Below are 15,588 nucleotides of genomic sequence, written 5' to 3' on the forward strand. Positions count from 1 at the left end.
ATAAACAAATAAAAAAAAGGCAGGACCGAATAGAGTGAAAAATAAAAAGGCAGGACAGAGATTACAACTAAAAAAAATGCAGGACAAAATTTTTCATCCTAGCCCCCCCATAAAAATCAAATGGTAGCTCCCTAATGTTGCATTTAAAGTTTCAAACACATCTTACCTTTTTTCAGGTTCCCACTGAAATAAAACATATACATTTGTAGTAATGACCTATTACTAAGTAGTGGACCTAAAGGGCTCACAAAATTTACTTTTAGATTCTTATTCTATCTCCCCCCCCCCCCCCCCTCTTTCTGCAAAAATATTGGGAGGGAGGGAAGATTTTTATTGACTTTTACACAGAATTTGTTAGAAATTGAAAAAAAATGGGGAGAGGAAAGGGGATTAGATTCTAAATTTCAATTTCATGGGGCTACAAATGTATTAAAAAAGAAAGATTATCTTTTTCCTAAAAAAAGATCTTTAATCAAATTTTTGATTGTCCCTATGTTGATGAATGGTTTCTTGTTTTGTAGAGTGAATTATGTTCCAGTAGTCTGACAGAAATTATACAGGGCGTGGTCGGTGGTGCTGATGGCTGTGTGTTTACATACGGTCATTCAAAAATAGGTAGGTTTCTACAAGATCTCAATTAACAAAATTTTTATCCACAAATTATAGGAACAGTGGTTCTGTCTGATGCTTGTTCATGTTACTTTGTCAAGACCACAGGGGCAAAATATTAATTTAGACTGTCCCCTGTCTTGTGTCTATTAAAGTTTGTAAAGATCCAGCCATATTTTGGATTGTTACAAATCCTCTGTAACATCACAGTGCTTCTCCAAAACAATTTTCGACTTTGGTATTTGTTTCTACCATCTGATGGATTCAGAAAGTACAATTTTTGATAGTGTCAATTAAAAATTAACCTTTATTTTTAATGAGACAAGTTATCTGCTTAACACCAAAGGGTCTACATATCTACAGCCCAGTGAATATGAGCCTAGACCAACACTGGAAGGTATTGCTCCATGAAATAATTTTTAAATGGTGGTTCTTGAAGAAAATCTGTTGGTCCTCACTATTAGTAATATTTCTTTTGCAAAAATCAAAACTGTGTTAGTCCTTTGCAAGTTTTTGGTAGTCAAAACTTTCGAACCACTACTTTTCGAGAACTATGAAGTCTTCTTTGCTGTCCTTTCTTTTAATTTAAAGTTGCTATAGTGACAGGTGGTGTAATTTGATTAACAACAAAAAGACTGTTGTCTGCTTGTCTACTTGAAGTTTTTTTTTTTTCAAACATTGGAATTTTTCCAGACTTCACAGCAGCTTTAACTCCAAGAATTTCTTAATGTAGCATTTACTAAACTAGCTAAAAGAACATGCTTTAATGGCTTTGAAATATTCTTAATGATTTTACCATAAGTTTATTCTGTGTAGGATTTTCTTTGAGGAAGGGCAGTATTTTAATTATTTAGACTTTCAGACAAAAGTTGGAAGATTTTTTGTTCTTGTACCTTGGTGAATTGTTTAAAAAATAGACCAGTGTAAAAAATTTAATTTGTTAAACATTAATTTTACATATATATAGGTAAATATATTTTGGGAGATTGGTATATATTTATCAATAAATAGGCAAAAAAGAGGGACGAAAGATACCAGAGGGACAGTCAAACTCATAGATCGAAAACAAACTGACAACGCCATGGCCAAAAATAAATAGACAAATAGACAATTAATAAAAGTACAGATTCAATAGATTCACTTTTATTCATATAGGTTGTAATTATAAAGCAAATTAAAATATCAAGATAAATTTAAAATAGAAATCTCCAAATTTTCTATTTATTAAAGCTACAGAAACTCGTGTAAAAATATGCATACAAGGGTAATAACTCTTTAGTGTTCAAATTTAAAAATGGAAAATGATTAATGAACTTAGAATTATAAAAATAGGGTATTGTATTCTCGTGATCATGTGATTTAAATGTCTTGCTAAAATATTTTGGATTGGATTTGACCGGACTTCCAGCTAAGAACTATTACGTTTTTATTTTTAGCTAAGTCCAGTCGCATTTTTACTATGTAAAATATGTTGCATATTATCCATTTCACAATAGATATGGTTAGTTATCTATGAAGAGTTACTGGTAATGATTAACGAAAGTAATTAGATGTTGTACCATTGTTTAGTTCCTACTGTTTAGGTCAGATCCAGGCACGATTCCATGGAGAGAGAAAGAAATAAAAATTATTTCTCTGACTTATTCCTGTTGTGTTCGGTAATAACTTTCTAATACCAGCAAATCTATGTGGTTTAGGAAAATAACTTTGTTTATTTTAAGAAAAAAATGTGTATATTTCGCTCTTGAGGTCATCCCAGTCTGATTACTAGTTCTTGGACTTCTCTCTGCTTTTGTAGTTTTTGCTAATTTCAAATCTTGACTTCAGTTGCTCTTCAAAAAATTTTAAAACAAAAATGTATCTGACATGTTTAAAAAATCAACAAGTATTCTCAATATTATTAAATATTTTGTGTTTAATTAAAAAAATCAGGTTTTTTGTATAAGAATAAAAATTAAATACTGCTAGCTTGCAATATTTTCATTAAAAAAATAATAAGTAAATACCATGGCCTTGCTATGATTTTTTATTTCGTATTGTTAAATTTAGTCTTTTAAATTTGTTTCAATTAAAACAGCCAGACAATATAAATTTCCTTCACATTTAAAATGTCAGTCTTAGGAAATAGCCACTGGTCGTGAAACACCAGCAATCAATATAAAGGAAATAACCGTCTGGATTGTTCTTAAGCTTATGAAATTTGGAATCAAATGAAACAGGATCACGGTAATTGGATTGCCGTAATGTACTTTATGGTTAAGAAACTGTAAAGCACTTGATTGTAACGATTCTGATTAAACACAGTTTTCATTATAATTTGATGATTGGTGTAAATTGGCGGTATTGTTCTGAACGCTAGAGATCAACAGATGAATACATGATTTAATCTGGACATGAAACATACATTTCTGATGGACATCCTTGTATGGTTATAGATATTACGATGAGTCATGTTTCCCAATCTCATTGCGATGTGTCAAAATTTGATTATCAGCTAACCTAGCACTAGGCCCTTGTATTTAATAAATAAAATATGGTTACAACAATTAGATTTGATTGGATAAATACCATGTACAAACGATGCATATTGATGCAACAGTCTTCCATTGTTTTTAAATCAAATCGAACATGGTTAATAGCATTGGATTTTTTGCCGAGGAATATGCCGGTTTTAAAATGGTCTTTGTCATCAAAAGGAGAAAATGATTGAATTACTCTCTTCATTGAGTTGTTCATGACGGGAATAATTAATTTATACCACAATAGTTGTTCTGCAATAAAATTAATCTATTGCATTTAAGTGAAGCATTAGTTAAGTACAGGGACAGGTCACTCGAGTCCATCGATTTGTACTAATTGCTACAAACATCCAACAAGTCCCGGTAGATTTGTTAATATTCCATAATACACATTAAATTCATTTTCACTTGGTCTGTTCAAACAATTCATTAAGTTCGTCCTTACACTGTATTCAGTCCTTGTAGATTTTATCGAGTGTCAGAACTTTACTCAGAAGACAATCTTGAATACAACCGAAACATTGTATAAAATAGTGATCTCTAGCCCATATTGACTTTTTGTAAATTGGTAGAAATGCCGCCTTCACATCATTTGTAAAACATATGTAACTAGGCCTTATAGACTTGCTAATATCGTGTCTAGAGTAAAAAACAATTGTACATAGAATATGATTTCCATAATTTTCATATAATGTTGCTAACATGGTAGAATTCCATAAATATAAAGAGTTTTTGAAGTTAGGTACTTAGGCTGACGATCATAGTCTATATCAAAGTTTTTTATGGCGGAGTTGTCATGTGATCACAGTGCCAGACCTGAATAATCTTTTATGAGTATAAGGATTGTCTAGTTCTCTCTACTTGGCTTAATAAGGTAATTGTTCACCCTTGAGTTGTTTTATGAGCCAAGTTTTGAATGGCAAATTTATGCATATAATCTGCACACAGATTTTTTGAAAATTGATGTCATGTAAAAATCAGCTAAAATAATACATCATAAAATCTTAACGCTTTCTGTAAAAGAAGGAATATTGTTCATACTGATTTATTGGACACGTAATAAGGATAAACTCTTTTCGTTACCTGCCTACCTTTATACGTACATGTGGTCATAAAAAATATCAAAACAGAAAAAGGCGTGAAGCCTCAAATTCTTATTAACCATTTACATTTTTTTAAATAGAACATTTCAGATACAGTTAAATGAGACAGTCATCCAGCATCAAATGAAAAAAGTCTAAACTTCAAACGACATCTTGACAATTTTATTCAGTAAATTTGATATTTTTTCCACCAAAGGGTGAATTTCTCATTTTTCCAAACAACATTTATGATCATTTTATTTAGTTAATTTGATATTTTTCCATTAAAAGGGGAATTTCTCATTTTTTTCCATGATAGTTATAAGTGTAAAAGATCATATAACCATATTTGTATATAAAACTCCTGAAGTATAGACAAGTATGTACTTATATCAATTTGGTGTCAGGCAGATTAGACTTATCCCTATCAAAAATGTTTGTTTTATTGCACAAGTACACTTACAAAATCAAATAAGTAGCGATGATTGGCGATAAGATATCCATTATTCTTTGTTAAATCATTTTAAGTTTGTTATGCTTGTATAAACTTCAGATATGTGTAGGCTTGCAGGGAGCATCTTGTTCTATGTGTCAACCTGTTGAAAAAGAAGGATTGTCTTTTTGGCTCTGTACTTCAAATGCTATGAAACATTATAAAATGTTAAATTTTGGTATTTGTTTTAAGAGTCAATTTTACAACCTTATACAATATGTGTATAAAAGTTGCATACTCGTGGAGCAGAATGAATAAAAAAAATAGATCGATGTATGAATTATATACATGAAAATTGATCTATTATGGTTTTAAAATAAAATTGATTGATTGATTGATTGGTGTTTTAACGCCACTTTCAACACTATTGTGCTATTTCGTGGTGGTGAGTTTTTATTGGTGGAGGAAGCCAGAGTGCCCCGAGAGAACCACGACCTTCGGTAGGAAAACTGACAATCCTAGTCAATTAAGATTGGAGTCAAGTGCACCTGCCCTGTGCGGGATTTGAACTCACAACCTCAGTGTTGACAGGCTGGTGATACAGTAGTTGAACTACTAAGACCACTCGGCCTTTTAAGATAAAAACTTGCCTCCCAAAGTTTGGATGAGCAATTTCCATATTTTATATATGGACTGCACTCTGATGTCCCACAGCCCCAAACAACAAGCCCTGTCAGATGTCAGGGCAATCTCCTAACATAATAGGTGAAAGGATTCCGATTGTAAAAGAAAGCAAGATAAAAAAATTCATTAACACACATCTCTTTCAAAGTTCATTTAACATGATTGTTTTTTGGATCTGCACTTCATTTAAGTAACAAAACGGTAATCAACATGTAAGGTGCAATTTCACATTGCATTAAAATAATTTGTAAAGTATGCTTGAACTTTTTTTCACATATGTCATGTACAAATTAGTGCTGGTGCGATCTGGTTGCAAGATGAATGGTCTAAATTATAGAAGTCGTACATGTTAGAAATTAAATATTCCTAATGTCAATAGGTATAATGCATTAAATTTATAATGGATTGATAATCAATTTACAAAAGTTCTCTTTCTTCGTTATGTTAAGTTGTATTTGACAAATCATTAGGAACTCTTCAATTTCATAGACTCCTTGTGGTACACGTAATCAAGTATTATTTGAAAAAGGTTGCACATTTATTTGTTTAGATTTTATGGTAATATCTTCAAGTGTATTCGTGTCATAAAGTTGATTTTTTTATTCTCTTGTTTTTGCCTGCATTAATCAATTGTCTTTTGACTTCTAATATATACTGAGTTTAACTGTAAAAACCAAACTAAGATTTTAAGAGCTTTTTGTGATATTTATATGTTGAAGTTTCATAATAATATCTCTTAAGTGTTCAGTTATCAAAAAAGACTCAGTTTAAGAGTTTTTTCTTCATTAATCTTCAACACAGTTGGAAAAAGACTTAAATTTCTAGAGCTTGTGATGGTATTTAAGAAAAATACTTTCAGGGGTTAGTCTTGAAATATATAAGTTAAGAGATGTGGTATGATTGCAAATGAGACAACTTATATCCACCATAGTCTAAATGATGTGGAAGTTGAAAGTTTGTTTTGATAACCACAAGCTAAACACAATCTGAATTGACTTCATTGTTTTCTGTACATCCGCATGTGCAATAGATGAATATCAAAATTGTATGTGCAATTCTTGGACTAAAATCAAAACCTGTATGAATGTTTAGCTTTAGATTTTATAGATTGGTATTTTGTTTTTGAAAATTCATTTTGTAATTTCTCATTTTAGGAAAATCATACACCATTGTAGGAAGTGACAAATCAGCCCAGACTTTAGGAATAATACCTAGTGCCATTACCTGGCTTTTTCGTTTGATCAATGAACAAAAGGATAAAACTGGTGCCCGGTTCTCAGTGAGGGTATCTGCAGTAGAAGTAACTGGAAAACAGGAATTGCTGAGAGATTTATTGAGTGAAGTTGCTCAGGGTAAGGATTTTATAAAGATGTACTAATTTAAGTTAAAAAAATTATAGGTGCTTTTGGTTTTGAAGGAAAATACCCATTTATTCCTAATCCTATATGAGCAAACACCAAAATCTATGATTTTTTTTTTTTTCATTTTCGTAACAAGAGCATTTTATAATGTAACAAAAAAATTACTTTTATGATTCTGGTTATTCATCTTATGTTACTTATTGTAAAGTTCTTCTAATTTACCTATTGATCAAATTGAAAGTCCCACATACAGATTTTCATAATATATTGAAATAAGATGTGGTATGAGTGCCAATGAGACAACTCTCCATCCAAATCACAATGTGTAAAAAGTAAACAATTATAGGTCAAAGTACGGCCTTCAACACAGAGCCTTGGCTCACACCAAACAGCAAGCTATAAAGAGCCCACAAATGACTAGTGTAAAACAATTCAAACAGGAAAACCAACAGTCTAATCTATATAAATAACAAGAAACACTTAAGAACCACATCAACAAACAACAACCACTGAACAACAGGTTCCTGACTTAGGACAGGTGCAATAAGTATACTGGCAAGAAATGCATTTTCAATGGGACCTCAGAACCTGTGTGGCAAGGAATAAATTAGTTCTAGACACAACCTTATACTGTCAACATAGTCTATAACATCGCTTGTTAGTTCAAAGCATTAAATTCTGTCATCACCTGATAGAAATCTTATCTTAATTGAGACAGAAAAAATCAAATGCAGGCCTAATTTTGAAATTAGAAATTTGAAAATTATATATTTTTTTTTTTTAAAAATCGTTGAGAAAAAATTATACAGTAGAAGTCCAAATTAAAAGCTGTAAAACATAGATGAAACAGGATTTTAAAATTTTATAGATTTCTCTACACCTAATTGAAAAAGCCAATTTTCTCATAAACATAGATAGCAGTTTTGTTAGTACAGTAAGTTAGTATTGATTTCTATGATGTGAATTCTAAAATTGCATGTCGAGCCCTTTAATAAATCCATCGAATAGTAGTATTGGCAATAAATATTGTGTAAATTAAAATTGACATATTTAATTAATGCTTTTAAACACTGAATTGAAAACATTGATTATTAAAGTTATATAATATGGAATTAGAAATTATGTTTTGTAACAAATACCTTTATCTTTGTAAAAAATAGACAGTGTTCAGTGTCAAATGTTTTAAGCAGTATTTGCTGATGTCAGATGATAAAAATATGCTGTTTGCTAATTGTGAAAAGAGGCCATTGATTAATTTAGAAATACTCTTATTAATTGTTACTTTGAATAGTAATTATTTGAAATAGATATGAAATTTTAATAAAAATATGATTTGGATTTGAATAAAGGTTTTCAAATTTATTGAAATCATTTCAAATAATCTCTCTAGTTTCAAGCTGGTGCATTAGGATCAAGCAGATAAAAAAAATCACTCATGTTTTATTGTTTAATTAAGCAAATTTGTTCCAAATGTTTCATAAATATCTATCTTTGGTAAATGTTCTATTAGTTTATGGATTTTTTTAAATATTTGGACATTGCTATTAGTCATCCTAAACCATTCATTTTAAACCACATACAAATATAACATTTCTTAAAAGAATCTGAAATTCCATTAGAATAGAGTTAAAACTAAAATACAAGACATTATATAACTACAGTATTTAAATTTTTCCTGAACTCCCCTACTCTTCACTTGGGAGCAGAACTGCTTACCCTTTAGGAACACAGAGGATTTTTTCAAAAGGTTGTCTTGCCTCATATATGAACCTAAGCGTCTTTTTTCTTTTTATGCACCACCTAGGGGCATTATGTTTTTCAGTCTGTGCTTCCGTTCGTTCATCCGTTTGTTCCTTCGTCCGTCCATCTGTCCCGCTTCAGGTTAAAGTTGTTGGTTAAAGTTTTTTATGAGGTTGAAGTCCAATCAACTTGAAACTTAGTACACATGTTCCCTATGATATGATCTTTCTAATTTTAATGCCAAATTAGAGTTTTGACCCCAATTTCACGGTCCACTGAACATGGACACATTCTTGTTTTATGTGTGTCATTAGATGGCTGTCTCATTGGTGTATACACTCTTCTTTTATTCATCTTAATGTTACTTTCATATCTTGATTGTTCATTTTTGGGTTTTTTTGACAGGTACTGAATCTGGACAGGGAACATCACCAGGAGTATACCTAAGAGAGGATCCTATTTGTGGTACACAGCTAGAAAACCAAAGTGAACTACGTGCACCCACTGCTGAGAGAGCATGCTACTATCTTGATGCTGCCCTGGCCACCAGAACTGCTCTTGGTATGTGTATTGATAGAACTATGAATAAATTTTAGAGATTTGACTTTGCAATAAATCTCAAATTTACCTCGGTTTTTTTGTATGGCAAGAAGAAAGAAGCACTTTATCTTGTCAAGTTTAAAAGGTACAAAAACTAATAGAAAAAAGATTCTATTGTTAGTATGTCTATATTAAAAGCATGCCTCTTTAAAAATATGATAAAATCAAATAATTATCTGTTATCAAAGAAAAAAAATTGTAGAAAATGATATATTGCTTGATCCCATTAGGTTAGACATTCAGAATCATATCAGATCTCTTGGATTACATGTTCAGCATTTAGATGGATATGACAGTCTTTGCTTTTAAAAATCGTAGAGAAAGGGGAGGTAATGATATTTGTTTTAGGAATTGAGGTGAGACAGGAATTCATTAGACCATAACAACAGAATGAGAAAATTTTCTTTCCTTTATTTTACAGAGGATGATGGTCAGTCATCACATATGCTATTCACCATACATGTATATCAGTACAGAATAGAGAAAGCTAACCAAGCAGGATTACCTGGAGGTAAGGTTATCTGCTTTAATGTCATTTTTGCTCACCTGGCTCAGAGGGTTCATCTGAATATTTGTAATTGAGTGGCAACTAGCTGTCTTTTATAAAAATAAGAAGATGTGGTAAGATTGCCAATAAGACAACTCTCCACCAGAGACCAAATAACGTAGAAGTTAAGAACTATAGGTCACCATACAGTTTCAACAATGAGCAAAACCCATACCATATAGAAATTTTTACTGTTTACCATTTTGTCTTAAATTCTGAGTCTGATTGACCGTTTGGAATGACTTATTTATGGTATTGGTTGCTCATGTTAATGTATCTGTAGCTTATGATTAAAGGTGGCTGCCAAGAGCCTCTTGTTGGATTCATGACAGATCATATGAAAAATTAGTGCAAAAGTTCCTTTTACATTTTCATGTCTGATTTCACTCACTGCCTTGCATTTCATTGAAAGAAGCAAATGTCTTAAAATTGAAGTTTTTAAATAAAAACCAATCGAGCATGAAATTATTCATAAGTGTTTTTACAGCTTTAATGATCTTTAATGAAAATTTCGACCTTATCAATCAGAATTGAAGATTGTGCATTCCTTTAAGCATTCCCTGGAGTTGTCCTTACATTAAGTTATAGCTACTATATATGAACTAAACTGCAGTAATCTTATATGTCTATTTTGTATTACATAACTTTGAAATTGCAGTCATTTGCTTACTAATTCAAGTGTTATGAAATCATGGTTTATCTTATGAGTCTCTGTAGAGAATTCCTCCCTCTTAATATTGTATTATCGGCACAGTTTTCTGATCACAGAACTAACAGCACAAATAATTCAGACGATCAGATGTAATAGGGAAGTGATTATGTGTTAATCCCTTGATATGAGTTATATCCCCTTGATTGGATGATAAATAGTAACTAAGTTTCAGACTGTTTCCCAGCAATTACTGTTTTCAAGGACTTGTTTGGTTTTGTGGTTTTTGTGGAGAAATCTTTTATTCTGTTTTTATTTCTTTTATTTTTCTTCTTCAAATTTATGATACAAAATACTTTTAATGTGTTTGATAATATGAAGTTTATTTTACCGCTTGATTTGTCGCTTTGAAAAGAGTGAAAAAACAAATGTTTGGAATTCCCATTTTACAGTAGTTGAATTTTATTTTACTTTATTATATGTTAAAATTTTTGCCAAATTGAACACCTTAAAAAGGATAGAATAAATATTAAAACATGAAATAATATAAAGGGACAAATCATGTGTAAGAATCAAATTGTAAATCAAACACATTAAATGCATTTTACATCATAAAAGTGAAAATCTAAGCATGAAAGCTGTTAGATGTAATACAAGATTGAAAAATTAAAATTTTATGATTCATAGATTACATATATGTATGTGAAGAATCAAATTGGAAAATGTTGCAACAGTTTGCCATTGTGAGACATACTATACTTCTATAAATCAATGAATCCACTTGGTCATAAGTTTACATAAAAATAAAATCGTTATCATTTACAATGATACTTATAAGGAACTAAACAAGATGTTGTAAGAAGCTCAAGATGCAACATAAAAGTTTATAAACTTCAGAAATGTTGACCATTAAAGGTTTTATTCAAATTTATTGTGTTTACAGAGAAAAATGCCTAAAAATGTGTGAATTAGGCATTATGAGTTTCTGTCAACTTTTTTATTTTTTCATTTGTATTAGGTTTCTTAGTTTAAGAAAATTTTGAGGTATCATCGTTTGCTTCTAGCAAAAAAAATCTGAAAATTTGTATTCTAGACCTGCCAACTATCCCGATTTACATGAGAGGTGTTGACCTGAATTTTGAAATTCTTTATTTTATAGACTTAAAACCTTAAAACAGGCATTCAAATGAGTTAAAAGGGTATTTAAGCACATATATATACTCTTTCAAACAATACAGTAGTAGATTAAGAGCACATATGACAATTTAAGAGGAGCATCAGGTCCTCTTGTGTACCTTATGAAAGTCATAAAACCCCAGTAGAATATCATCAATTTGTACAGAATGTCCTTTCTTTCCATTATATAATTGAATATTATAAATAAGATTATCCCCTAAACATTTAATATAGTAACAAAACAATCACTATATTACATAATTTTGTGGTTCGAGTCAGATGTTCAGCTGACATAACGGCTTAATGGGGCATTATTATTACTTAATTACCAGATAAATGAGTTATTGTAACAATACTTCTATTGTAAATTCATAAGATGTAAACTTGAATTGATTAAGCCACAGATCTACCATGAAGAAATATTCAATTTAATAATATGTAAACTTTTATTGACCTGCCCACACTTCTACTGTCAAAGTCATGCAATGAATATGGTGGGATTGCAATAATCAGGTTTAAGATTTTTTTATTAAGAACCTTTTTTTCTATTTACTACAATGATGTTTTATAAATATGAACCAACATTTTGTACTATTTTATGTGTATTTATATTAAAAAAACAATCGCACAAAACTAATTTAGAAATCACTTTTATTTTGAATGTTTCCACAAATTGCAAATCAAAACGCAATTTGGTCAAAACCACGAAAATATCTTAATTTATGGTACTGATTTAACAGTAGTTATTTATATGTAGACACTTTCTCTCAGGTGGGTCTCATTGGGTCTAAGTGTGATGTGGGATTGGCTGTTTTTTTTTGTCTTCGTGACTCGTGAAAGTCAAATTATTTTTGTATTTGTGACTTGTGAAAGTCAAATTATTGTGCGTGAAAAAGGGAAACCAAGTTGTGCGGGACACATGAAATTACAAGCGTTATTATTAAAATGATAAGCGGGATACATGAATCTGAGTGTGTCAAAGACTACAACATTAAAATTTTCTGAATAAATTTGCAGTTATGTTCATTCATAATTTCAAGGGTAAATTTATCATTTTCCTTGCTGATGTAGTTGCTGAGAATGCTTTGAAATTTACAACATAATGGCCTGTTATGTAGCTTTGACATAAACAACAAAAAAGGCAAAATAAATTTAAAAAAAACATAAAAAAAAATTTTTAAATCGTAGCTCAAAACATTTTTTTATAGACTGTATATTTGTGTTTTAAACAAAAAGTTTTTAACTTTGTCAAAAGCAGATTAGATAACTAATGAGAAAGCTGTATTTAGTAGTGAGTATTATCTCACACAGATATTTTCCTTGTACGGTAAAATACTGGAAGACTTTTTATGGTTTATATTATATATTGTTTTCACATGGAGTTGTTTCTTTTAGATAACTTTGACAAATGTAGGTTGGTTATGTAATATAAGATTACAGTACTTGTAAAGTAAAAAGCCTCACATTGTCAACAATTGTCAAATGGCTTGATGTTTATTTAATGCTTGTATGATTGATGTGAGGAATCATTTGCATAAATCAATATCCCGGTCAATCAAGAATTCATTTATAACAGTATTTCAGGGTGTCACACAATTTATCCTGTTGCTTGCTATTGACAAACTCTATCAGAATTCTCCCGCTGATAAGACCTATTTTTTTGTCCAAATGTTACTGACATTCTTGATGAACTTGCGAATAATTGCTTTAGATATATACAATCAAATTTACAGTTTACTTGTACAGTAATCGTAGAAAATGAAGGCTGCAAGAATCGTTCTTTCTCATAACAAATTATGTTTGTCATCGGAATACCAAAGCCTTCTACTGACGTTAAAATTCTATACCTATTATTCCTATGTGAGTGTTTCCAAATCAAATATAATACTAGCAATGCCAATCACGAAATCCTCTCATCTAGAAACAAATTGAATTTTGAAATGTTGAATTGTCTGTAAATTGACCTGTTGCTTCATGTTTTGATCATAAGATCTAGCTGGTTGCATGATATTTGATTGTTCATTAAAAATTTACCAAACATAAAGAACATTGTATTGTCGTGTGAATACTCTTTAAAGATACAAAACCCTGGGAAATATGATTAAAAATATTGTTGAATGTCAGTAATGTTTGTCTTCAATAAGTCTAATGTCAGACTGGCATTTTTTATAAAAATAAGTTATTCCCTTGTTGTAATTTTACACGATGTAATCAGATCGAAGTACTTTTATGCAAATATAAAACAGAATCAAAATTTCAAGCACGTATTGTCGATAATTGACGAAATCCTCTTCATTTGGCAGTCTTGATTACACTTTCTGTTTCTGAAAATGTTCCAGGAACTTTTAGAATTGAGTAATAACAGAATTAAGTCTTGTTTTTACTTCTCTAATTGAAACAATGTCTGAGATGAAATGTAGATCCCAAGATTTTGTCAGATCTTTAACTAGATATGTCATGATTAACAAATTATTATTGTCACAATTTCTCAGTCTGTCAGACAAGGTTGAATTTATGATGGTAGTTTTCATTTTCAATGGAAACAAAAGTTGTGTTTACACAATACATTTTATTTTTGCAGTTGCTGGTGGCAGGAGTAGGTTACATCTGATTGACCTTGGAAGTCCTTCAAGAGGCAAAGACCCCAATGACACATGCCTGAATTTACCTGCTCTTGGAAACGTCATTATGGCATTACTGAATGGGCAAAGACATGTTCCTAACAGGTAATATTTAATTGAAAGAGTACAGTTGTATTAAAAGCAAAAAATGTAAAATCCTAAGTATTTTTTTTTTACATCAGAAACCATTGAACTGTTAACAAATTTTGTTTAACAAGTGATTACAAGCTATTTTTCAGGTGACTGATATACCTGAGTTCTATCAGTGTTTAACATCCTGAAAACTTCTGATTTCAAATTCTATCTATAACATTCTGTATACTATAAACACTGGCAAAATAAGGTTATCAGTGTTTTAACCTCCTGAAAACTTCTGATTTCAAATTCTATCTATAACATTCTGTATACTATAAACACTGGCAAAATAAGGTTATCAGTGTTTTAACCTCCTGAAAACTTCTTATTTCAAATTCTATCTATAACATTCTGTATACTATAAACACTGGCAAAATAAGGTTAACAGATGGGGGATCTTTGTTGTAAAAAATCTATAGCAACAGTCTGTAATATGTCAAACAGGATTTTTTTTTGGCTCTGCCAAATGAAAACACTTTTTATTCCCGTAATACTTATACAGTGATTAAATTATTGTTTCCCTGTAAGGTTTTCTTTCATTTAAGTTCTTACTAAATGCCTTTTCTCTTCACTTAACAATTTGTCCCATTGCATCATACCCTGAATAAAGTCTCCAATAATTTCTAAATTCATTTATGGGAAAATGCAAATACTTGAACTTTTGAACATTTTTTTCTCATTTAGAAAATATTGGAAATGTTTCTTTTTATGCATTAAGTACACAGTCACAATATCCGTAACTGTCAATTTCTTTTGTTATATGACTTTTTTCCCCTCCTAATCAGAGTAGGTCTGTTCAACAGAAGTAATAAATGTTTTTGACACGGCCATTAAAAGTAATAAAGTCCCAGTTTCTAATTTCACAAATTGTTATACATAAAATTGTAAATTCCGTTGGAATCCAAAAGTGTTATGAGGATAACCTTTATATGATTTATATGGCATAGATTTTTATGAATCATCTCGGGAGATGGTATAAAATATGATTGTGCAATGATTAGAGAAAGTGATTGAGGGATGAAGAATAGCCTTGGTATTGATCCCCGTGTCCTCTAACTGTTATTATTCGTTCATTCTGATCTGTACCCTGACAAATGTGGATTTCTAAAGATACCGTTATTTGATAATTCTTAAAATTGATCCTGTATCCATTAGTTGAAACAGCAGAATCTAATAAATTACCCGTACATACTTGTTTAGATGGATCTGTGACTTCGTAATGACTGAAAAATTACCAAAAAAAATCGGTAAAAAAAATAATGAGAAAGTTGATAGTGTGTAATTTGAAATATTATAATATTTTTCTTCGTAAAAAAAACCATAATGATAATATTTTGTGTTATTATATGTCAGTTTTGTATGAAAGTCATTCTAAAAGTTAATCAAGAAGTAGAGTTATCTAACCTACATCTTGTAACAATAGGTTCCTTAT

General features: G+C 30.5%; 1 protein-coding gene across 4 annotated transcripts in view; it reads left to right on the forward strand.

The window, feature by feature from the left end:
• The window catches only part of LOC127698847 (kinesin-like protein KIF26A), a 132,313-nt gene that overhangs the window by 106,315 nt on the left and 10,410 nt on the right, over positions 1-15,588 (forward strand). For all 4 annotated transcript variants that reach the window (XM_052202530.1, XM_052202531.1, XM_052202532.1 and 1 more), the window contains 5 exons: positions 522-615; positions 6,482-6,679; positions 8,834-8,989; positions 9,450-9,539; positions 13,982-14,126. In XM_052202530.1, the coding sequence (XP_052058490.1) occupies positions 522-615; positions 6,482-6,679; positions 8,834-8,989; positions 9,450-9,539; positions 13,982-14,126 (683 nt within the window). The remainder of the gene's footprint in view (positions 1-521; positions 616-6,481; positions 6,680-8,833; positions 8,990-9,449; positions 9,540-13,981; positions 14,127-15,588) is intronic.

Source organism: Mytilus californianus, unplaced genomic scaffold, assembly GCF_021869535.1.
Source record: "Mytilus californianus isolate M0D057914Y unplaced genomic scaffold, xbMytCali1.0.p SCAF_4, whole genome shotgun sequence".
In the NCBI taxonomy this organism is placed as follows: Eukaryota; Metazoa; Mollusca; class Bivalvia; order Mytilida; family Mytilidae; genus Mytilus; species Mytilus californianus.